The sequence below is a fragment of the Oncorhynchus masou genome, chromosome 19, assembly GCF_036934945.1.
Source record: "Oncorhynchus masou masou isolate Uvic2021 chromosome 19, UVic_Omas_1.1, whole genome shotgun sequence".
NCBI classification, from domain to species: domain Eukaryota; kingdom Metazoa; phylum Chordata; class Actinopteri; order Salmoniformes; family Salmonidae; genus Oncorhynchus; species Oncorhynchus masou.
Genome location: NC_088230.1, coordinates 9,800,479 through 9,823,886, shown reverse-complemented (window position 1 = coordinate 9,823,886; position 23,408 = coordinate 9,800,479). Strand labels below are relative to the sequence as shown.

Below are 23,408 nucleotides of genomic sequence, written 5' to 3'. Positions count from 1 at the left end.
ACCTCCGACTGCAGCCGCAGTATCTCCCAACACCCAGCCCCAGGCAGGACTTTACATCTCCAGACAAGCCGGGAGCGTGCCGTGGAGAAGCCAGCCAGCTAAGGTCAGAGACAGGCACACTCATTCCTGGTGCTCTGGTTTTCTACAATCACCAACCTCACAGAGGGGAAAGGCTATATGGAGATTTCTCTCAGCTAGAGCTGTCATTATTTTCCCTCGCACACGTATAGGCCCACTGTCTAGACACCAGCTTACTGAATGGATGAGACACGTACTGAAAGACTAAGTAGTATCTGCCAAGAGCTGACTGAGTAAAGTGGAGAAGATGGAATTGTGCACCAACTAGTCAAAGAGAATATCACCAAGATCATTTCATGTCAGAGTATACATGAATAGATGATCTTTGAGGCGTGTGTTGTTTTTCTTTAGAAGAGGGAAACATTCATGTGACCACTAGCCCTAGTAACAGACGGGCTTTTGAGCAAGACAAATAATCCTTAGATCACACATACAAATGTCATAAGTGGCCGTTATCTTACAGCATGTCTCACATAGAAACCAGAGAAATCCATCTTCTATGTGAGGAATCCTCTTTCCACAGAGGAGCCTAGTACGGAATATAATTCAGAGAGCCAGTCCTATTCCGAGGTATTGGATTTGTTTTGATGAGCTAGTGCTCCATCTACTGTCTGAAGTGCACATTACATAGTGGTTACAGAACCGTTTCATCAATCAGAATGGAAAGATTTTGCAATATTAATAAATGTTCATACGGTGCAAGCTGAATTCATTCCTTAACTTAGAAAGAACCATAAAGATGTCAAACAGGATGGAAGTAGATGTTATTTCATAACATTTACAACATGTCAAACAGGATGGAAATAGATGTTATTTCATAACATTTAGAACATGGCAGCCCAACAGAACAGACAATATATAATTCCCATATTCCATTCAAAACCATAATCCAAATGTTGAATGAACTGCCCAGGAGCAGTAAATGAGATCATCTTCCTTTGGCTAATCTAAGTGTTTCGCTGCTCCGGCTCTGGACAGCCTGTCGGCCTCCTCGTTCCCTGGGTACCCAGCGTGGCCCGGAATGTGCAACTGGAGACAGAAGAGAGAGAAGATAGTCAGAGGCAAAAGGGGACTGTTAGTCATTTCAGTTGTGCATCATCCATGACTGAACGTTCTAGTGCAGGGGTTCCCAAATGTCTGTTGGGCCACGACCCAACTTCGATATCAGAGATGTATTGCAACCCCAACCAACCTTTATTTGGGGCTATGACAGTCGATTTCAAAAACAGTCAGAGGATTTATGATCTTCTTAACTCACCACTAAGGAGATGGGTATACATAAATGTCCTGGGGAGGTTCTCAAAATTCAGGGAGGCGCGTGGTCGATAATGCACACCTCGTCACTGCTGTCTCATCCTTCAGTGTTTGGATCGGACGCAGACAAGAGCCCTGAATCCTGCTTAACATAGATATGAGCTGGCAAAGGATACCACTCTCTTTCATGCTGACGAAACAGTTTATCACCCTGTCATGTAGTACCACGTTTTTATTTTTTGTTGTCCTAGGCTACCTGTTTGCTTGCCTAACTTCTATTCATGGACAACGTTAGCTAGTTAACATTAGCCTTCTTCTATTCAGATCCCTACACAGGTTCAGGAACCTGGGAGGGGGGAGGGGCCTCTTCATTCAGTACTCCCTGTAGGTTCAGGAACCTGGGAGGGGGGAGGGGCCTCTTCATTCAGTACTCCCTGTAACACTTTGGCTGTAAAGTCCTGGAGATCCAGAAATCTATGCCGCCTTCACATATCTAGCTTCTTAAATGTCTAGCTTCTTAGATTTATTAGTTTGACTCGTGCAATTCATCACTTGCCCTATAAAAACGCAACAAAGTCCACCTTCACTATAAGTGTGTCGGGATCCTTCTCCTGCATGGCATTCACTGCAGACTGTGGAACATCCACTGCCATCTCCTCTCACCTTCAGCGATTTTTCACTGACGCCATATAGGAGACTTGCTGGGTGGCCCTGATCCTAGCTACTGTGGACCCCTTCATCCTTACAGGGATGTATGAGAGCTGGACTTCTAATGCTTAAACAGAACAGAGGGGAGGTTCGGAGGTGAACGGGAAGACGGAGGAAGTGGATATTGAGTTGGAATTAAGCAGCGCGTCGAGTACATTTGGAGAAGATGAATATTCTGAACGGACAACAGTAGTATTGAAAACTAGTACAAAAAGGAAATGGTCAAAACATTTGAGTAGAGGATACGTGTGTTAATGATAATGAATCGTTTCTTGTTGGGATGCGGTTGTTCAGTAAGGATGCATGTGGAAAACCCGTTTGCTTTGTCAAATGGTGAAGTATATGCGCTTGGAAAAGTGGAGTCCGAGTGACAAGGAGTGGTCTTATTTTGATTCATTGTATTTCTGAATAACTGAGGAAGAATTGCAGTGGGCCTCAAAAGAATCCGGACAACAGATGTTTTGTGTTTTGTTCAGGTTGAGAACCTGAAAATAATTCCTGGTGTGGTTGGTTTCTGGCATCTGACCCACTGGGCGAATGGAGAGAAAGAAGAAAGTCTGTCAGTCGTGTTGTTTTTTGATAAAGAGTAAATACCTTCGTATGTGACCCTTGGTTAAGTATTAATAAGCCGTATAAGCTTTTGTCCCCAAACCACTGCAGTGTAAACATTTTAAAGGATATGGCCATGTTTCAAGTATGTGCAGACGAACAAGAGTATACTGACGAACGGTGTGTAGAAGAACGATGGTGTTGCAATTGTGGTGGGGATCATGATCCTGAGTTCCTGGAGTGCCTGGTAAGGGTGAAGCAAATTGAGGTGGCACCAGTTAGAGCGGTCAATCGAATCTCCTATGCGGGGGGGGGGCGCTTAAAATAATTGAGAACACCGGTGATGCTAGTGAAGAGATGGTAGTGGATACACCACAGACTGTAGTAAATGTTTGCTGTCAGACAAAAGATAACGTGTGTTTTAAAGGTGGATTTTGTTGCGTTCATTCCCGCAGTTATAAACTATACAGCACAAGTCTCAAAGAAGTCGAAGAAACTGGACATTACTGTGGCTGCGGCAGAAACGTTTTTTTGGGACTCAAGGATTTTACATCGGGAGATTTGCAAGGGGTACCAGCACTGGAAGACAAACACCCGGTGGGGAGTGTGGTGAAACTGTCACTGTCAGTCTTTGAGTTGAGTCAGTCTCTACCAGACAAAGTCATGTTAGGATATATCAGTTATACTGTTAGAGGTCTTGTGCAGAATCCACTGCACTGTTTGAGGTACAACATTTATGGTCATATTGCAGCAGTGTGTAGGAGTGAGATTCCAAGACGTGGGAAGTGTGAAGGAGGGTATGGGAAAGAGGATTGTGTAGTTTTGGTGGGAAGGGTTGTGTGTGTCAACTGTAGGGGGGCCCATGTTGCTGGGGTTCGGAGGTGTCCGGTGCGAGAGAGGCAGGATGAAGTGGCCAGAATCAGAGTAGTGCAGAAGGTGTCGTTTGCTGAGGCAGTGAAGAAAGTAGAGGGGGATGGGGCGAGGGGTCAAGGGTGAGGGATCCTGAGAGGATGTGTAGTAGATTTGTGTCAGAGCAGAAGAATAGGGCAATGAGTGATTTATGCTTCAGTAAGGTTGGCTTCTGAGTGTTCATAGTAATGGTTACCAACTGTATTGCAGAAATTTAACATAAATCATGGAAAATAGAAAAAATAGCAGAGAAGTATTTTGGTATAAAAGATCTGACTTCAGAAGAGTTAGTGTGTAGGTGTCCTGTCCTCCCAGGCCATTTGCATGGTGCAGGAGCAGATAGGATCAAAGTATAGGAATCTGGTAGTGGGTTTTTAATTAGTAGGTGGCAGCTGCAGAGGAGTACCTGGGTATATAAGATTTTACTACAGAAGTTAATGGGGTGGTGATTTTAATGAAATGGTGGTATATACTGCAGGGTTAGTTGGTGGTGCTATTTTGTTCCTTTTAAGGAACAGGAATAATGAAGAGAATGTAATATAGGTAGGCTGTGACTGGTCTCACACGGTACAGTATGTGGCAGTGTATGCACCTTAAAGTTGGATGCGATCTGCCAACCCAATCCCAAAGAGGACCGACATAGAAACTGGAATACTGAATGAACTAAGGACATCCAACTTGCTTTACAAATACTTTGAACAAATACATTTCAAAATAAATGTATTTCGTGAAGGTGACTCCATCACAGTTCATTTCTTTTGTGTGGTTAACCACAAATGTTTTTGAGATGCGGGTACAAACATTACTTATAATGATAAACGTATATATATTTTTTTATTCTTAAAATATTTCACCAGTCTTTTGGGAGTTTATCCTGCCATCACATCTTCAAATCAGGTAAGCCCTCATGGGGTTGTGACCCCTAGTTTAGGAACCACTGCTCTAGTCTGAAACTCAAAAAACACTTGCGTACTGAATCTCTGAAGTGAAAATATGTAGAGCAACATTGATATTTACCCATACAACCTCCAGCTCTTCATTCAGCTTGTCAAGTTTTTCAAAGTGCTCTTTGTTGATGACGGGGCCACCAGAGTTGAGCCTCCAGTTGTTTAGCTTCCAGTTCTTCACCCAGCTGGTGACACCTGATGGAAAAAAACACAGACATATGCATTTTCTTAATTGCATACACCTCACCTCCTCCTCAAAAGCCATTGGAAGAGAAGGTCAGAGGGGAGGGACCTCTGGATTTCTCATCCAATGGTCACAGTAGGCCTAGCTAGTAACATTAGCTGCAGCATCAAGCCTGCAGCATTACATGATGCCATGCCACATTTAGTCAGGCCCTTGCTGATAGTGTTGGTAGAGTGTTGTAAGCAGCACATGTGTACCGTTTATGGTGAACTTGCTGTCTGTATAAAGCACCAACTTCTTGATGTTCATCTCTTTGGCCTGCTCCAAGGCTTTACATGCTGCCTGTTATTTAGAAGCAAAACGTGAGATTACATCTCGTGGGGTTGGTTACAATCTAAAGGGAACTGTGGCAATTCAATGAGTCGAAAATAATAACAATCTGGTTTAGAGTTCACCACTAAAGCAAATATGACATTAACACAGAACTTGCCTGTAATTCGGCTCTCTGGTTGGTCTGTCTTCCATCCAGTGGTTCAGCTACATTCCTACAATAAAAAGACAGTCAACATGAACACTTCTGGACTCTATTGTGTCAATCTCTCTTGAAGTATAATTTCAGGCCTGAATCAACTCACAGAGGATGGTCACGTCCCCAGTACACTCCGATGCCAGCTCGGGCCCCGGCCTTCCCATTGCCTGAACAACAACCATCTGTGTACACCACCACTGCATCCCCTGAAGGAAAAGACAACACTTTGTTTCCCCCCCTTTATTCACCCCAAAAACGTTGACAGTGACCATCTGCAACATTAACAACCCAATGAGAATGTCTGTACCAATGTAGGTGAATCCATCAGAGCTTTTTGAAGATGGGCTGCTGTATTGACTCTGTTTGGCAGGGGACACCTCCTCCTCGTCTATGTGATCATAGTGCCTCTTCTGACCAATGGGTATGTACTCAAGGGCCTTCGGTGCTCTTCTAGGGAGTGTTGCCTCATAGCTGGCTCCTAAAAGATAATATTGTGATCTGAGTGCAAGTCTGATTTTGCCATGCCTGAATGGTGCACTAGTTGTCTAATGATTAGACGTGCTGCCCATTCCTAGAGCCAGTAACATCAGCACTCATCGTATTGCCATTTCAGTATAGCGACCTATAGAGAAAGAACATAGCCATCTAATGCATCTACCCTCTGACAGGTCTGGTGTTATCGAGGTTGCTAGGCTTCTGACAAATGCCCATGCATCCTTTTCTGCTGCAAACTTCTTGTAGCTGGCATATGGGAACTTGTCGACTTGGCTCTTACATTCATCCCTAAAAAAAAAGTAGACCCATTTATTTTCATAGAATTGCATGTGACTAGAAATGATCATATAAATGTCAATGAGTTTTAAGACACACTACAGCTGCAATTAGCTAGCTAGTCAACTACACCACAACTCACCAGGTTTTGTAAACGCCAGGTTTGAATCCTTTCCTCACAGCGTAGAAGAATTTGCCTTTCACGACGTCCTCTGTGCCATTGCAGACTGCCCTGCGTACTATACTATACAGACCAGTCAATCTGAACATCACTTAGACCAGCAATTACTTGGCACCGGTCATTGCACGTAACTTAACTTGAGCAATGTGAACCAACTAACTTTCTATGTTTTGAAATGCTAGGAAAACGATTAACTAGTTGTCATTGGAACTTGTACAGACACGTAAACAGTGCAGATAGCATGCTAGTTAACACAAAAACATATTTGGCTAGCTAGCTAACATTAGGCTAGCCGCTATCTGACAAACAAAGATGTTATTTCTGTGTGACAAGCGTAATGTCAACATATAAACATATAGAAGTTAGCTAGCTAGCTATACATTGTAACATGACGTACTTATGCTTCTCCTTTGCCTATGTATTCGCATGAATTAATTAATTTTGCTTTCGAAATAGACTCCCTGCTGGGGGATGGAGAAAAACAAGTCTTCAAAATCACAGCTACTTCCGCGATCCCATGACTCCCTTGCGCGATGTACTTCTAGCTACCTCTCGCGAGATTCCGGCCTCTTCCCTGGCCGTTGTTGACTGAGGTTGGTTATGATCATGCTCCCAATTTCGGAATTTCTTTTCAAAATATTGTACATGTGCATCAAATCTCCTGTATTTTGTATCAGAGTGCATGCAAGACGTTTGATGCGTTAGATTGATATATTTCAGCTTTTGGATGGCCGGTGTGTAGTGAATTATGAAGTGTTTCAGGATAGACCTAACGTGAATGACTCGGAAGGAAGGACTGATAGTATAACTGGCGCGGTTTGAGGCCCATGTGTTCCTAGAATAATTGCTTGTAGTCAATCGACGTGTCCGTTTTTTGACCGCGTAGCTTAGTATTTTACTTTTTGTCTAGTGGCCTGTCAGATTTGTAGACTTGAAATATGGTGAATGTTTGAGTACTGTGTTCCCTGGTGTTAGCTGCTAACTAAAGTTAGCCATATGATAAGGAACATGGGTTGAAAGACACTGCTAGCCGGCTAACGCTGACTAGCCAACAATGTTGCTTGGGGAGCGTAAGTTATATTGATTCAATGCAATTACTTGCTCGGTTTGCGAGATCATATGGTTTAATGTGTAGATTGGAACCAACCAGTGTCGACTTCGTTTGATCAACCTTAGCTGGATGATAGCTAAACTACTGTCGTTATACTGACTAGTCAACTTAGTGACTGCATGTATGTATGGTGAGATGGTGTTCAGCATGGACCACTTTGCTGCAGTTTAGTTTCATCTGAAACATTCAATTATGCCCAAAAATGTACAACGTGCCCAAATGGCTTTCTGGTCTGTCTTGTTTTCCAGAAACATAGGCCATGTTCAGTACCAGCGCCAAAATCGTGAAGCCCAATGGCGAAAAGCCAGATGAGTTCGAGTCTGGCATTTCCCAGGTAACCAATGGCTAATATGTTAGCTATTGCATGTATGGCTAATTTTAAACAACTCCTTTAACCTAGTCACTTGGCTAATGCTGTTTGCAGTATTCAACATGTCTGCCTTTCTAGGCTCTTCTCGAGCTGGAGATGAACTCGGACATGAAGGCTCAGCTGAGGGAGCTGAACATCACTGCTGCAAAGGTAAGGACCATGCACGGCACCACATGGAGCATGTGTTGTACTTACCTTATTTCTGACAGTTTACTCTGACCTTTTTTGGATAACCAAGGGTGAATGTTTATTTAAATGTGGGAGGAGTTTCTGATGCCTGGGGAAAGAGCTGTGTTGGGTTATTTGAGTTAAACCCCTACGTGGACATCCGGTGAGGTTGCTCTCACATGGCTCTGTCCTTGTGGCGTATGGGAGCGTAGCGCTTCACAGTGCTGTGACGTACAGTCCCGTTCCACAACGTTGGAGAGCAAAGCTTTGTCCCCGGCCTTCGGGCTGGTGAGGACGGTGTTCTGTATATTCCTACATCTTCCCAGAGCCCTTTGGGCCGTGAATGGGGGGCTAAACCATGCAGTGCATAGTTATTTTTAGCTGTCTGGATGAAAAAGTATCTACTAGAGTGTTTGTATTTGCCTCCGTAAGTTCAAATAAATCTTTTCCTCTCCCTCAGGAAATTGAAGTTGGTGGTAGCAGGAAAGCCATCATCATCTTTGTCCCAGTGCCCCAGCTGAAATCTTTCCAGAAAATTCAGGTGCGACTCGTGAGGGAGCTGGAAAAGAAGTTCAGCGGCAAACATGTCGTCTTCGTTGCACAGGTAAGAATGCAGCGGTCCTGTTTTCTGAGTTGCAGGTGCAGTTTGCATAGCTGTTGCTGTGAACCAAGCTAACAGAATGGGTTCTTTTTGAGACAACTGTTTATTTATTTATATATATATATATGTGTATATATATATATGTATATGTGGACACCCCTTCAAATAAGTGGAGTTGGCTATTGGGGCGGCAGGGTAGCCTAGTGGTTAGAGCGTTGGACTAGTAACCGGAAGGTTGTGAGTTCAAACCCCCGAGCCGACAAGGTACAAATCTGTCGTTCTGCCCCTGAACAGGCAGTTAACCCACTGTTCCCAGGCCGTCATTGAAAAATAAGAATGTGTTCTTAACTGACTTGCCTGGTTAAATAAAGGTAAAAATGAACTTGTAAGTCGCTCTGGATAAGAGCGTCTGCTAAATGACTTAAATGTAAAATGTAAATGATTTCAGCCACACCGATTGCTGACAGGTGTATAAAATTTAGCGCACCTCCATGCAATCTCCATAGACACACATTGGGAGTAGACTGGCCTTACTGAAGAGCTGTGACTTTAAATGTGGTACTGTCATATGATGCCACCTTTCCAACAAGTCCGTTTGTAAAATATATGCCCTGCTAATGCTGCCCCAGTCAACTGTAAGTGAAGTGGAAACGTCTAGGAGCAACAACGGATCTGCCGCAAAGTGGTAGGCGACACAAGCTCACAGGACGGGACCACCGAGCAATGTTCTCTAGTGGAAAGCTTTCCCAGTAGAGTAGAGTGGAGCGCTGTTACAGTAGCAAAGAGGGGACAAACTCCATATTAATGCCCATGAGTTTGGAATGGGATGTTCGACAAGCAGGTCTCCACATACTTTTGGTCATGTGGTGTACATGCTGTGATTGTAACATTACTATCAACGTGGACATCCTGTGAGGTTGCTCTCACATGGCTCTGTCCTTGTGGCGTATGGGAGCGTAGCGCTTCACAGTGCTGTGACGTACAGTCCCGTTCCACGACGTTGGAGAGCAAACTTTGTCCCCGGCCTTCGGGCTGGTGAGGACGGTGTTCTGTATATTCCTACATCTTCCCAGAGCCCTTTGGGCTGTGACTGGGGGGTTAAACCATGCAGTGTACATTAGTTATCAAGTATGCTTCTTGGGCTTTTAAAGTCTGCCTATGTAAATTAGTAATGCTTAATATTTTCATTAAACTTGCAGAGGAGAATCCTGCCCAAACCAACCAGGAAAAGCCGTATCAAGAATAAGCAGAAGCGTCCCAGGAGGTGAGTTACATTATCATACCTGCATGTGCACGACTACATACTGTTTGGAAGAGACAATTAAATGGCTTTAAAGTTGGTGTGAATGGGTACTAGTTTAGAACCTCAAATTGTTTCTGTCATATCTGGTGCTGCCATAATTGCCTGCCAATTTTGGACCCAACGTGGACATCCTGTGAGGTTGCTCTCACATGGCTCTGTCCTTGTGGCGTATGGGAGCGTAGTGCTTCACAGTGCTGTGACGTACAGTCCCGTTCCACGACGTTGGAGAGCAAGCTTTGTCCCCGGCCCTTGGCCTGGTGAGGACGGTGTTCTGTATATTCCTACATCTTCCCAGAGCCCTTTGGGCCATGACTGGGGGGCTAAACCATGCAGTGTACAATTTTACAAACATGTTGTATATGCTTTCTACCACTCCAGTAAACCTGCACATAGTAAAAATGTACCCAGTATATAGCTTGCTTACTTGCTCATTTTTTCTTGTGTGTTTTTGATCTTTATTTGTAATACTGATATTTATTATTGCGTTGTTGGGAAAGTGCTCGTGAGAAAGGCACTTCTCTACTTCAGCATGTGACAACTTGAAACTTCAAATGGGATTTTGAATAAATCGATACGGTTACAAGATGACCCGGAGACTAACCGTATGATGCAAAATCAACGTTCCCTCGTATTACCTTGCGTTATCTAAAGCAGACTCTGCTTGTCTCCAGTGATGTGATTGAGACATCTGCATAGCGTTTAGATTGAGTTTCTCTTTCCAATACATGCGTTCAGACATGTATAAAGATTCTTTAATTTTGAATGAGGCAGGTGGTAGGAGAATTTTGTTTTTGTAAGGATTGCATTTTTCCATTTGCCATATGTCTAATGCAAGTTGATTTATTTCTCCAGCCGTACTCTGACAGCTGTGCATGACGCCATACTTGAAGACCTGGTCTTCCCCAGTGAAATTGTTGGCAAGAGGATCCGGGTGAAACTGGACAGCAGCCGGCTCATCAAGGTCCACCTTGACAAAGCTCAGCAGAACAACGTTGAACACAAAGTGAGTGTCGTGTAGCAGTTTGCTAGTTCACCCAACTTAACCCCAACGTGGACATCCTGTGAGGTTGCTCTCACATGGCTCTGTCCTTGTGGTGTATGGGAGCGTAGCGCTTCACAGTGCTGTGACGTACAGTCCCGTTCCACGACGTTGGAGAGCAAGCTTTGTCCCCGGCCTTCGGGCTGGTGAGGACTGTGTTCTGTATATTCCTACATCTTCCCAGAGCCCTTTGGGCCGTGACTGGGGGGCTAAACCATGCAGTGTACAATTTTTTTTTGACGTCTCAGTTTAGTGTTTTGTAGAAAATCATTATGACCTATAAATGTTAGTCTATGCAGTGGTTCACCAGTGGTTGCTTTTCTATTTTCTAGGTTGAGACCTTCTCTGGCGTCTACAAGAAGCTTACAGGCAAAGATGTTGTTTTTGAGTTCCCCGAATTCCAACTGTAAAGTGCAGATGACAAAATAAATGTGTTTACTGTTAACATCATTGCTCTGTTCTCTGGGGGTGGGGGGGTTAGTCATGCTAGTCCATACATGTTCAAGGCTGATGTCCTTTCAGACAGAAGGAACTTCATAACCAAAACAGTAGGACCGTTACCTCAAATAACTACACTTGGAGCAGCTTTGATAATTGACATCTAACAACTGCTAAGAGGGTTTTTCAGACTTGCTTTTGTACCTCCATGAAATGGTAGTATTCACTATTTTTTTGCATATTCATTGATGCATAATGAAATTGACTAGTAATCTATTTGTCAATGTATTCTGGTGGTGGGCCAGAGCAAGCCATCTGCTTTAGTTGGTGAGAAAGATCGCTTTTGAGGGAGGAGCTGGTTTTTACATAGTGTATTTCTGCTCTGCCAAATGAAAATTTGTTATGTCAACTTTTGCACATTTCTTCAAAATACTTATGTTCGCTAGCTGGACATGTAATTGCTGCCAAGTTTTAAACTGAACACCAATCACATTATCAGCAGTAAGTAGACAGCAGGTGACATCGAGAGGGATCTCCATCTAACAAAATGCTATCAAATAAGGTATTTATTTGTAATATGTGATACCATCATTCCAAGCTGAAATGACAACTGAACACGGCAACCTTTTAATGTAGCTAGCTACTGTAGTTGCAACAAGATCTGTTGCTAGCTAGCATGAACAGATTTATCACAAGCTATCTAAGACTACAAACATGTGTAGGACAAGTGTAAATCTAATAGTCAAAGGCAGGACCCACAAATGTCATTCATACTGACGAATGCAACATTAATCCTGCCAATAGGAGTAGGATGTTTGCAGTCCACCCTGCCAGTGTCAGGGTGTTTCATTTTCTAGCTTACAAACTACATTCCTTTGCTGTGATTTATTTATTCATTCTCACTTTTGTCCACATTATCTTGAGTTTGAGTTTATTTTTACAGGGACAGCGCACATTAATCAACGTTTCAGTAAAAAGTGCCGGTTTTAGCCAGTCGGCTAATTTTCAACCGCAGTCCCTGGGCATTTTATTAAAAACAATAGCAACATAGGACAAGCAAGACATAGCATACAGACAGAGCAACATAGAACAAAAAGCAGCAAGACAAAATTCATAAAAGCAACAGTGTTTCCACACCTCACAAGCTACAGACAACAGACAGCATGGAAAGCGGCAACACACAGCTAGGGACCATGTTCACAAATCTGACCTTTAGCCATGTCTTCACAAGCATTTTGTGAAAGTGTGATATGTGGTGCAGTTATGTGTGTCTGATGGCAGTGTATTCCAGACATGGGAAGCTCTCACAGAGAATGCAGATTTACTAAAGGTGCTTTTCCTTAGGTGAACTATACAACTTGTTAATCTCTCCTGTGTCCTGCTCCCAGAGATCAAGCAAGTGCTATTCACCAAGCATGGGCTGAATCGCTCAACTGTGAGGAGAACATCTGACTGCAGTTTGAATTAGCCCTCATGTCACTAGACATTGGGACCACATGCATTTCCCAATTTGTCTTAAGTCTAGTGCATTTTAGAGTTGGAACACCCAATACAGATGCAGTTGCTTGTTTGAGCATCTTTATTCACTAAGATTTTTCACCTTAGTCTTCCATGATCTATTCACCTAGCCCTGCAGTCACTATATAAACACGGAGAGCATTTGTCTTTTCTTTGTGTGTTTTGTCTTAGCCTTTTGACACTACTATCTAACCTCCAAACGAGTTTCAATGCCCTACAACACTCTTTCCGTGGCCTCCAACTGCACTTAAACGCTAGTAAAACAAAATGCATGCTTTTCAACCGTTTGCTGCCTGCACCCGCACGCCCGACTAGCATCACCACCCTGGATGGTTCCGACCTAGAATATGTGGACATCTATAAGTACCTAGGTGCCTGGCTAGACTGTAAACTCTCCTTCCAGACTCATCAAACATCTCCAATCTAAAATCAAATCTAGAGTCTGCTTTCTATTCCTCAACAAAGCCTCCTTCACTCACGCCGACAAACTTAAAACTATCCTACCGATCCTCGACGATGACATCTACAAAATAGCTTCCAAAACTCTACTCAGCAAACTGGATGCAGTTTATCACAGTGCCATCCGTTTTGTTACTAAAGCACCTTATACCACCCCACCACTGCGACCTGTATGCTCTAGTCGGCTGGTCCTCGCTACACATTCGTCGCCAGACCCACTGGCTCCAGGTCATCTATAAGTATATGCTAGGTAAAGCTCCACCTTATCTCAGCTCACTGGTCACGATGGCAACACCCACCCGTAGCACGCGCTCCAGCAGGTGTATCTCACTGATCATCCCTAAAGCCAACACCTCATTTGGCCGCCTTTCCTTCCAGTTCTCTGCTGCCTGTGACTGGAACGAATTGCAAAAATCGCTAAAGTTGGAGACTTATCTCCCTCACCAACTTCAAACATCTATCGGAGCAGCTAACCGATCACTGCAGCTGTACATAGTCCATCGGTAAATAGCCCACCCAATTTACCAACCTCAACCTCATCCCCATACTGTTTATATTTATTTACTTTTCTACTCTTTTGCACTACCTGCACATGACTATCTGATCATTTGTCACTCTGGTGTTAATCTGCAAAATTTTAATTATTTGCCTACCTCCTCATGCCTTTTGCACACAATGTATATAGACTTTTTTTCTTTCTACTGTGTTATTGACTTGTTTATTGTTTTCCTCCATGTGTAACTCTGTGTTGTCTGTTCACACTGCTATGCTTTATCTTGGCCAGGTTGCAGTTGTAAATGAGAACTTGTTCTCAACTAGCCTACCTGGTTAAATAAAGGTGAAATAAAAAATAAATAAATAGTCACACCAGGGTGTTAGGTAGCCAAGCAGTTAAGAGCATTGTGCCAGTAACCGAAAGATTGCAGGTTTCAAAGACAACTATGGTAGATGAAAAATCTCTGCCCTTAAACAAGGCACTTAATCCTCATGGGAAAAGAGTCTGTTAAAGGACTAAAATGGAAATGTCAACATCGGTCAGACCGGGGTGGGATACTATTGTGCCCTCATTACAAAACATTAGGAACACAATATTAAGTTGAACTCCCATTTGCCCCCAGAACAGCCTCAATTTGGCTGGGCATGGATTTCTACACTGATTGAAGTCGAGGTAGTGACTTCAATAAGTGATCATAGCATTCACCGGGTCAGTCTGTCATGGAAAGAGCAGGTGTTCCCACTGCTTTGTATACTCAGTAGATTACAATATCTTTACATACGTCAAATACTGCCCGAGACACCTTTTACTTGTCTCCATACTCAAATGGTGAAACATTATTTGTGATTTTGTTCGTATCTACATGTGAAACGCACATTATTGAAAATGTTTCGTGCACAGTCAGTAGAATAACGAATGGATTGGCGAGATTCTGGCACCGTCAACTTTTAGAAGGTTAGTAGGAAAGTTAATAAACTAAATATATTCCCATTCACTGAACATTGAGTATTTGAAACAAACATTAATTTCCCAACTGCTGTTTCTATAATCCTGCAGGCTCGTTATCATTCTCCATACCTTATATTCCAATGCATCCAACATTATGCAGGCCCACCATGGTTTTGGGCAGCTGCTATTTGAGAACTCAAATGGTTTGGAAATCAAACTCTGGTTATCTTACTGCAGAGCACATTGTACAACTGTTTTTAGAGAAGATGTAAAGCGAGGTATGCTATAAGTGCTAGGCTATAACATATGTATTGGCTAATATGCATATGCATCTGTCGTTTTTTTAAAACCTCCAGTCTAGCATGACAGACATCTTTCTCAAAACATGCTTTGTGTTTCCATGCTAAGTGTATGATTTAATGTTTCTTTAAGCCTGCTGCTAGTTACTTGAAATGAGACAATCATGCCAAAACATGATACAACAACTGAATTCACAGACAGAGATGGCTAATGAACCCCAAATTGACATTTACAGTAGTTGACTAGGCTAGTCTGTTGACAATTTATTAAAAGCTAGCCAATGTTAACGAAGTTACAGTGCCTCCTTTATATGATCAAGACGATTCGTATTGCATACTGCATAATACTGAACAGAAATATAAACGCAACATGTAAAGTGGTGGACCAATGTTTCACGATCTGAAATAAAAGATCCCAGTATGTTTTGCACAAATATGTTTACATCCCTGTTAGTGAGCATGTCTATTTTTGCCAAGATAATGCATCCACATGACAGGTGTGGCATATCAATAAGCTGATTAAACTGCATGATCATTACACAGGTGAACCTTGTGCTGGGTACAATAAAAGGCCACTCTAAAATGTGCAGTTTTGTCACACAACACAATGCCACATATATCAATTTGCATACTGACTGCAGGAATGTCCACCAGCACTGTTGCCAGAGAATTGAATGTTCATTTCTCTACCACATGCTGCCTCCAATGTTGTTTTAGAGAATTTGGCAGTACATTCAGTCAGCCTCAACCCAGGACCTACACATCAGACTTCTTCACCTGCGGGATCGTCTGAGACCAGCCACCTGGACAGCTGATGAAACTGGGGAGTATTTATATCTGTAATAAATCCCTGGGGGAAAACTCATTCTGATTGGCTAGGCCTGGCTTCCCAGTGGGTATGCCCTCCCAGACCTACCTATGTTCACGCTTATGCCCAGTCGCGTGAAATCCATAGATTATAGGGTCTAATTCATTTATTTCAATTGATTGATGTCATTATATGAACTGCAACCCAGTAAAAGTGTTGCATGTTGCGTTTGCATTTTTGTTCAGTATATTTAAACTTCTTCCCAAAACAGATATTTATCGTATTTCAGTTTGGGAGCTAGCTAGCTATATATGTTCCTTTTCATCAGACAGAAGCTCACGTTTTCACAAGAGAGTCGAGTGTTGAAATGTACTGTAACGACCCTGGGTTTATAAGCGCGGAAATCGACACCTCCGCACGAGCATGCTTTTGAGGTACAGGCGATAGCGAGCCGGACCTCGGGCTAGAAGGTCGAGGGTTCGAGACCTGCTCCATCCATGCTGTTTCATTACAGTACTTTTATGGAAAAGAGACGAAGGTTTCTGAATGACGGATCATGCTGCCTTTGTAAAAACATAACCAAGCGGTTCAGATTGCTGTTCGATTTTAGCAGGGCGCGGCTCCCTCACGTGACGGACCATAACCCCGTGCAACTCTGGCCAGTTTAATATAACCCCATCGTGGTTGTACAAGGTGCTCTCGCTTTCTTCCCACAAAAGAAAGCTAGAGCACAACAATCTTGAACAGATACTCAGTATTCAAAACAAAACAATTCCATTCCCCCACCACCTATCTCGTTTAGTTTAGTTAACACTGCTGTCAATGACTTCCCAGTCACCGGACTTTGCCCTGGTGAATTGATTGAAAGAAAACAGGCACCAGAATAATCTTTTCATTAGTGGTTGTGGACTGCTTTTTAAAACTTGGAAGTACAGGAAGCTGTAATATATACAAGCAGATTTATCTTATTGTATGAGGTAAATGAGAATTATTTTCTCAATCTGGATCGAGTTACATGTCGGTATTGTAAATTATAGTCTGCAATAGAATGGCAGACCGAAAAGCAGTGAAAATTGTCAGTGGTCAACCAGACTTTCTGCAGTTTAATAACCTGGCCTGTGAGACAGCTGGAGGAAATGTAAGTCTTACACCATGGGCACAAGTTTGACATTTTGAAAACTGTAAATTACACAACATGAGACAATGTTCATCTGTTTACGTGCTCACTATCATCTTAGGTTATTTTTGCGACAGACGAATGGTTTGCACCAGCTAGCAATCTTCTGAAGGTACTGTGCACACTTACATTACTAATCCACTGTCATCTGTTAATCCACTACCATTCACATCTACCACCCTCTTCCCTTTGTTCGCTACACGTGGTTGGAAGAGAGAGCCACCAGAGTTCATAGCGTCTGCATTCACCGAGTACGGAAAATGGATGGACGGCTGGGAGACGAGAAGGAAAAGAATACCTGGTATAACTTGAAGAGACACAAAATTACAATCATTTCATTGGTGGGAAAATTAAATGATCATAGGTAGGCTAATCTGACTACAGAAGCTTGACCTTTGTCTGCTTTCTCTGCCAGGTCATGACTGGTGCATCATCCAGCTGGGTGTACCTGGCATCATACATGGCCTGGATGTGGACACGTCCTTCTTTACTGGAAACTACTCGCCCTCTGCCTCTGTTCAGGCTGCATGTCTGGGTATGGATGACTGTGTAACAGGCTGTGTTTACACAGGCAGCAAAATTCTGATATTTTTCCACTAATTGGTCTTGACCAATCAGCTCTTTTGCCAATAATTGTGAGAAAAAAAATATCTGTCTAATACCTCATGATAGGTTAGAAAGATCCATAGGGTGTTTTCACATATGGAATTCAGTACCCTGGTTTGGTTTCCTGGAGTGTTTGTCAGAATTCTACAGAATACCTTTTGCTTTCACAAGACAAGAAAATAACTGTTTCGGGGTGTGAATTAGCAAGGCCCACATTCTACATGACATCCGCAAACTAACCAGTGTGAAATGGCTAGCTAGTTCGTGGTGCGCACTAGTAGTGTTTCAATCGGTGACGTCACTTGCTCTGATACCTTGAAGGAGTTGTTTTAAAATAGAGTGAAACAGGGAGGTACTACCTGAACTTGTCCAGTAAGATTTTCTGTAACTTTTGTGGAGGGATAGGCAACAATGCTTCGAGCGTGATTGTCACCGACGTGTGCAGAGGGTCCCTGGTTCAAGCCCAAGGTTGGGGCGAGGAGAGGGACGGAAGCAACACTGTTAGTTACAATTGGCAAAAGTCATAGTCATGTATGTTTCTGTGTTTTGTCTGTCTGATCAGATGAGGCCCCAGCACTGACCCTGGAGGGAGACCGCACTGGCATGGCTGCTTCCGACAGTCAGTTTGAAGCAGTTGCTAAGGTACAACCGTTTACACTGACACTGTACACACACACACTGGAGAAGATCAACGATTAATTGTGTTTGACTGACAGTTGCACTCTGAGTCATGGGAGGAGCTTGTTCCTGTGACAGAGCTGAAACCTGGATACTCTGACACCTGTCATAACTACTTCCCAATCACCTACCCCAGCAGAGTCACCCACCTACGACTCAACATGTACCCAGGTAACACCTCCACGTCAGACACTCTCTCTGCAATTGGTTACATCATTTCTCATCAATATTCCTGATGAAGGATCTGTACTTATGCTTGTGTTGCAGATGGGGGGATTGCTAGACTGAAGGTCTATGGCGTTGGGCAGAAAGACTGGTCTGCCCTGCCCACACAGGACCAGTTGGACCTGGTGGCCCTGGTCAACGGTGGGGTCTGTCTGGGCTACAGCAACGCCCACTTTGGCCACCCCCGGAATATGATTGGTATGCCAATGCTGTCATTCTGCAAACATTTCAATGGGGCTTCTGTCATCATACTGATTAAGGAATCAATCACTTCAGTACAGATGGGACTGGAATATAAAGTAAAAACAAATAGGGCAATATTTATTTTCGCACTATTCATTTGGAAATACTGAATAACACAGACAGATATAACAAAGGCAGAACTCTTTCAACCAGCTGTGTCCGTCTCATTTGTTGATCTATCTTTCACTAATGAAGTGCACACATGATTTATCTATTTGGTAAATGATTCCAGTCAGTTGGGCCTTTGTGGCTTAAAGGTCTTACTCCAATCTCATGATGTACCTTTGGGATTTGTAATTGTTGTCGAAAGAAGCATTGTGTCTTGACTAGTTAGGTGTTCCTTTTAATATATATACAGGGAAATTACTGGCAGGCCTGTGATATGTTTTAATGACGATGTCAATATTGGCAACGGTCCAGAATCTCATCGGTAGTGCATACCATTGGTAATGAACATATCAAAATGAGACAAGTCTATAGACTGGGTTGACCGGGAAACATCATACCCTTGTAGGTTTGGGAAGATCTGCAAACATGGGCGATGGATGGGAGACAGCCCGTCGACTGGACAGACCCAAAAAACTACAGGTAACTTAAAATCACATTTTATTCGTCACGTGTACAGGATACAGCGAGTGTAAACGGTATAGTGAAATGCTTACTTGCCGCTCTTCATCAACAGTGCAAAATAAATTCAGCTAAGTTTGGCACATGCCATAATAGCACTGGATCGTGTTCAGTAGGACAATTCAGAGTAGAACTTTTTGAAATGTTTTCTACAGAAAATCTGTGTTCTTTTTGGGCAATTTCGGGTAGTACCTCCCTGTTTCACTCTTTCATAATATTTTCTCCTTGGTGAACACGACACTGATGTATCATCTGGTGACATGATACTGTGCTCCACAGGTGGATGGGAAGGGCATCCTACAGGTACCAGGTTATGAGTGGGCCGTTCTCAGACTGGGGCATCCCGGAGTCATCAGCCAAATTGAGATAGACACCAACCACTTCAAAGGTCGAGTAACACACGCACGCACACACATTCTGTCTGTTCCAGTCACTGTTAAAGACTTGGTTACTAGGGTTAGGATTAGGGCAGGTAGGCTAGCGGTTAAGAGCGTTGGGCCAGTAACCCGAAAGGTGGAAAAATCTGTCGTTCTGCCCTTGAGCAAGGCAGTTAACCCCCAACAACAACTGCTCCCCGAGCACCCATGACGTGGATGTCGATTTAAGTAAGCCCACTGCACTTCTCTGATTCATAGGGGTTGGGTTAAATGCAGAAGACATATTTCGGTTGAATGCATTCAGCTATGCAACCGACTACTAGGTATCCCCTTTCTCTAGTTATGACAATGTAACAGGTTAGATTACATGCGATCACAATGGAGACGTCCACATCTTTCGCCTCTGTTGTAAATACGGCAGTCCACTGTACAGACTACTGAGACAGAGGTTTGGTGTTTCTCTTACTGTATCATGTGATGACAACACGCAGGAAACTTCCCAGACTCCTGTAAGATAGAAGCGTGCCATCTGACCCCCGAGGAGGAAGGGAAGTATGTGAGTGGCAGGTGGAGCAGCGATCCAGGAAACAAATGGCGGGTGCTTCTACAACCTCAGAAAGTATGTCAACCATTATCCCTATAATTCACTCCAATGCCTGGGACCGTTAGAGCGCTGATCTAGGATCTGTTTAGCCTTTTAGTAAGATCACAATGCGTAGGGGGGACCTGATCCTAGATCAGCGCTCCTACTGAGACTTTATCAGCCCATTTTCATCCAGAACGTTTTTTTCAGCATTTTAATCAATTCAGTGTTTAAATGTCCATATTCCAGACAGATGGGGAGAAATTCAAGTGTGTGTGTTTCAAAACATATTATTTAGGTAAACAATATTGAATTTGCATGTATAACAACTAAATCAGGTCTTGGCAAATGTAAGGAGGATATCTGTCTCATCTGTGAGAGGTGTTGTGCTTCACACTTCACTCTCTAATGTGCCCAAGTTTCTGTGACGTGAAACATCTGCCAAAGTCAACAGTCCACCTAACTTACTTTTCCCCCCTCGTGCAACTGCTTAAGTACGAAAACAACTCATAACCTACAACCAGTGATGATAATAACCATTCCAAACTGCCACAGTAAAACATCAGTTTGGTGAGAACTGTTTCCTGTCTGTTCTAGCTGCAGGCCCATCACAGGCACTTTTACTCATGCGACTCGCTGGCGCTGTCTGGGCCGGTCAGTCACGTGCGTCTGGTCATCGCCCCAGATGGAGGGGTCAGCCGACTCAGACTCTGGGGGCGTCCGACTTCCACAAGACACACCTCCAAACTGTGATGCATTAAGCCACATTATTGGATGAGTTTTGGTGAGCTCATTGTGGAAATTAATGGCCTGAGTGTAACATGTAGGCTACATATGAAACTTAAAAAAATAAACTTTCATCTGAAAAGATACAACTGGGTCTAAGGAGATGCATAAACTATGTATGTTTTGACATTATTTTTGAGTTTATATTGGATGCAATTATATTAAGAAATCTTGCATAGCTGCAACAGTGGTTCTCACAGGTTTAAGCCGTTATAGGAAACAATGGTGTTTGTGTGTGTTGTGGTGTTAATGCCATGTGAAGAATTGTAGCAGACAGTAAACAAACAAGTGCTTGCACTTGTTGGGGATTCAGCACCACGGACAGCGGCAATTGGAATCCCCACGATCTGACCTTCATACTATTTAGGCCTCGTCGTAGGTTTGCACTGGAAACAAGCCAATAATATTGTGATTTTTCCATTTGTTTCCCACATTCAGAGCGCTATCTAGCCTTATCAACCGCAAAAGTGTTTTGTCATGTTTAGGCCACAATGTAGGTAAAAAGGGAAATCAGACACGCCGGCTTACTTAATGCAGCCTAACATTTATTTTGCCATGTGACTGAGATAATAAGATGGAAGTAGACCGAATTGTAAACAGCTTAGTGTCTTTGAAAAAATGTGTTGCTTTTTTGTTACAGACTTGCCCAGTTAAACAGAGCCACGCTGCCATCTAGTGGATAGACTCATCTTCAACATTTTCATTTTGAAGACTGATTGAAAATACTGTTATTGAAACTTAAAGTATGACAAATAATTTGAATCAAATACTTTAAAAAAAAGTTTGCAGTCATGTGCCCATCAATAAGGAAACAGAAAGAGGAGACAGACTCACATTCATCTTTGAATCTCCTATTTCACGTGGATGCAGCTGGTGAATCTGTGGTGCCAAAGTCACCGACATAGTAAAACTGTAATAAGGAATGTGCCTATGAACTGCAATTAAGTGTATGCCTATTTATGTATTTGTTTATCTGGATAGCCTGCCCAAAAATACAGTAGCCTACATGCACGTGTTCTGGTGGTGTGCTGGTGATAATGGGATTTGATTGAAAAGCTAGTTTGGAAAAAAACTGTCCAAAGCTTTTGAGTTCGTCTTAGATTTTGGGTTCGTAGTATATGCTGATGACGAATTCAAAGTGTAAGACAGTGATGAGGGAAAAGTGGATCGTACATGTTCTACCAAAACAAATCCACAATAGGATGGCATAGGTTATAGTGCATTCGGAAAATATTCAGGCCCCTTAACTTTTTCCCGATTTTGTTACGTTACAGCCTGAAATGGATTACATAAATTTTTGCATGGGAGAACCTTCCAGAAGGACAACCATCTCTGCAACACTCCACCAATCAGGCCTTTATGGTAGAGTGGCCAGACGGAAGCCATTCCTCAGTAGAAGGCACATGTCAGCCTGCTTGGAGTTTGACAAAAAGGCACCTAAAGGACTCTCAGACCATGAGAAACAAGGTTCTCTGGTCTGATGAAACCAAGATTGAACTCTTTGGCCTGAACACCAAGCGTCACATCTGGGGGAAACCTGGCACCATCCATATGGTGAAGCATGGTGGTGGCAGCATCATGCTGTGGGGATGTTTTTCAGCGGCAGGGACTGGGAAACTTGTCAGGATTGAGGGAAAGATGAACAGAGAAAAGTACAGAGATCCTTGATGAAAACCTGCTCCAGAGCGCTCAGGATTTCAGACTGGAGCGAAGGTTCACTTTCCAACAGGCCAATGAACACAGCCAAAGCAATGTAGGAGTGGCTTCGGGGGACGTCTCTGAATGTCCTTGAGTGGCCCAGCCAGAGCCCGGACTTGAACCCGATCGAACATCTCTGGAGAGACCTGAAAATAGCTGTGCAATGATGCCCCCTATCCAACCTGACAGCACTTGAGAGGATCTGCAGAGACAAATGGGAGAAAATCCCTAAATACAGGTGTGCAAAGCTTTTACCCTCATACAGAAGAAGACTCGAGGCTGCCAAAGGTGCTTCAACAAAGTACTGACTAAAGGGTCTGAATAAATGTGATAATTGTGTTTTTTTACATTTTGAATAAATTAGCAAACTTTTTTTTTTAAAGACTGTTTTTGCTTTGTCATTATGGGGTGTTGCGTGTAGATTGATGAGAAAGAAAAAAGCAACAATTTAATCCATTTTAGAATAAGGCTGTAACGTAACAAAATGTGGAAAAAGTTAAGGGGTCTGAATAGGACCATTTCTGTGTTTTGACTTGCAGAGAGTGGAAGAGGAATAGTAGTGTCAGGAAGCCAGGGGAGCAGGGCACTGACAATGATGCAGGTAGAGATATAAGCCACAGCATTGGTTCTCTGCATCTGTCTTGTGATGTGCAGGCCAATTGTAATATGTTGTCAATGAAACTGTAGTCAAATATTGTAGTCAGGATGAAAGGCTGCGTGGACAGTTTTATTCAAAGAGA

The 23,408-nt window shown here is 43.1% G+C and overlaps 3 protein-coding genes and 4 non-coding genes across 7 annotated transcripts; 6 read left to right on the top strand and 1 right to left on the bottom strand.

Moving 5' to 3' along the window:
• Positions 1-825: 825 nt before the first annotated feature.
• rnaseh1 (ribonuclease H1) lies at positions 826-6,630 on the bottom strand. The gene is made up of 8 exons (XM_064924901.1): positions 6,072-6,630; positions 5,817-5,941; positions 5,466-5,636; positions 5,265-5,364; positions 5,116-5,174; positions 4,887-4,967; positions 4,516-4,640; positions 826-1,107 (listed from the first exon to the last, which is right to left on the bottom strand). Exons 1-8 carry the CDS (start codon positions 6,197-6,199, stop codon positions 1,021-1,023), a joined length of 876 nt encoding a protein of 291 aa, XP_064780973.1. The 5' UTR covers positions 6,200-6,630; the 3' UTR covers positions 826-1,020.
• Positions 6,615-11,147, top strand: rps7 (ribosomal protein S7). Its single transcript, XM_064924902.1, has 7 exons — positions 6,615-6,703; positions 7,470-7,555; positions 7,670-7,741; positions 8,220-8,363; positions 9,560-9,624; positions 10,516-10,666; positions 11,035-11,147. Exons 2-7 carry the CDS (start codon positions 7,481-7,483, stop codon positions 11,110-11,112), a joined length of 585 nt encoding a protein of 194 aa, XP_064780974.1. The 5' UTR covers positions 6,615-6,703; positions 7,470-7,480; the 3' UTR covers positions 11,113-11,147.
• LOC135506286 (small nucleolar RNA SNORA73 family) lies at positions 7,907-8,132 on the top strand. Its single transcript, XR_010450368.1, has one exon. It is a non-coding gene; the product is annotated as a small nucleolar RNA SNORA73 family (small nucleolar RNA).
• Positions 9,256-9,480, top strand: LOC135506411 (small nucleolar RNA SNORA73 family). Its single transcript, XR_010450492.1, has one exon. It is a non-coding gene; the product is annotated as a small nucleolar RNA SNORA73 family (small nucleolar RNA).
• On the top strand, positions 9,781-10,005 carry LOC135506399 (small nucleolar RNA SNORA73 family). The gene has a single exon (XR_010450480.1). It is a non-coding gene; the product is annotated as a small nucleolar RNA SNORA73 family (small nucleolar RNA).
• On the top strand, positions 10,709-10,933 carry LOC135506387 (small nucleolar RNA SNORA73 family). Its single transcript, XR_010450468.1, has one exon. It is a non-coding gene; the product is annotated as a small nucleolar RNA SNORA73 family (small nucleolar RNA).
• Positions 11,148-16,513: 5,366 nt separating the features above from the next.
• On the top strand, positions 16,514-21,087 carry allc (allantoicase). The gene is made up of 11 exons (XM_064924900.1): positions 16,514-16,806; positions 16,907-16,957; positions 17,059-17,146; positions 17,261-17,380; positions 18,014-18,093; positions 18,168-18,300; positions 18,397-18,552; positions 19,112-19,185; positions 19,504-19,612; positions 20,093-20,220; positions 20,782-21,087. The coding sequence occupies exons 1-11, from the start codon at positions 16,717-16,719 to the stop codon at positions 20,935-20,937; spliced, it is 1,185 nt and encodes a 394-aa protein (XP_064780972.1). The 5' UTR covers positions 16,514-16,716; the 3' UTR covers positions 20,938-21,087.
• Positions 21,088-23,408: the final 2,321 nt, after the last annotated feature.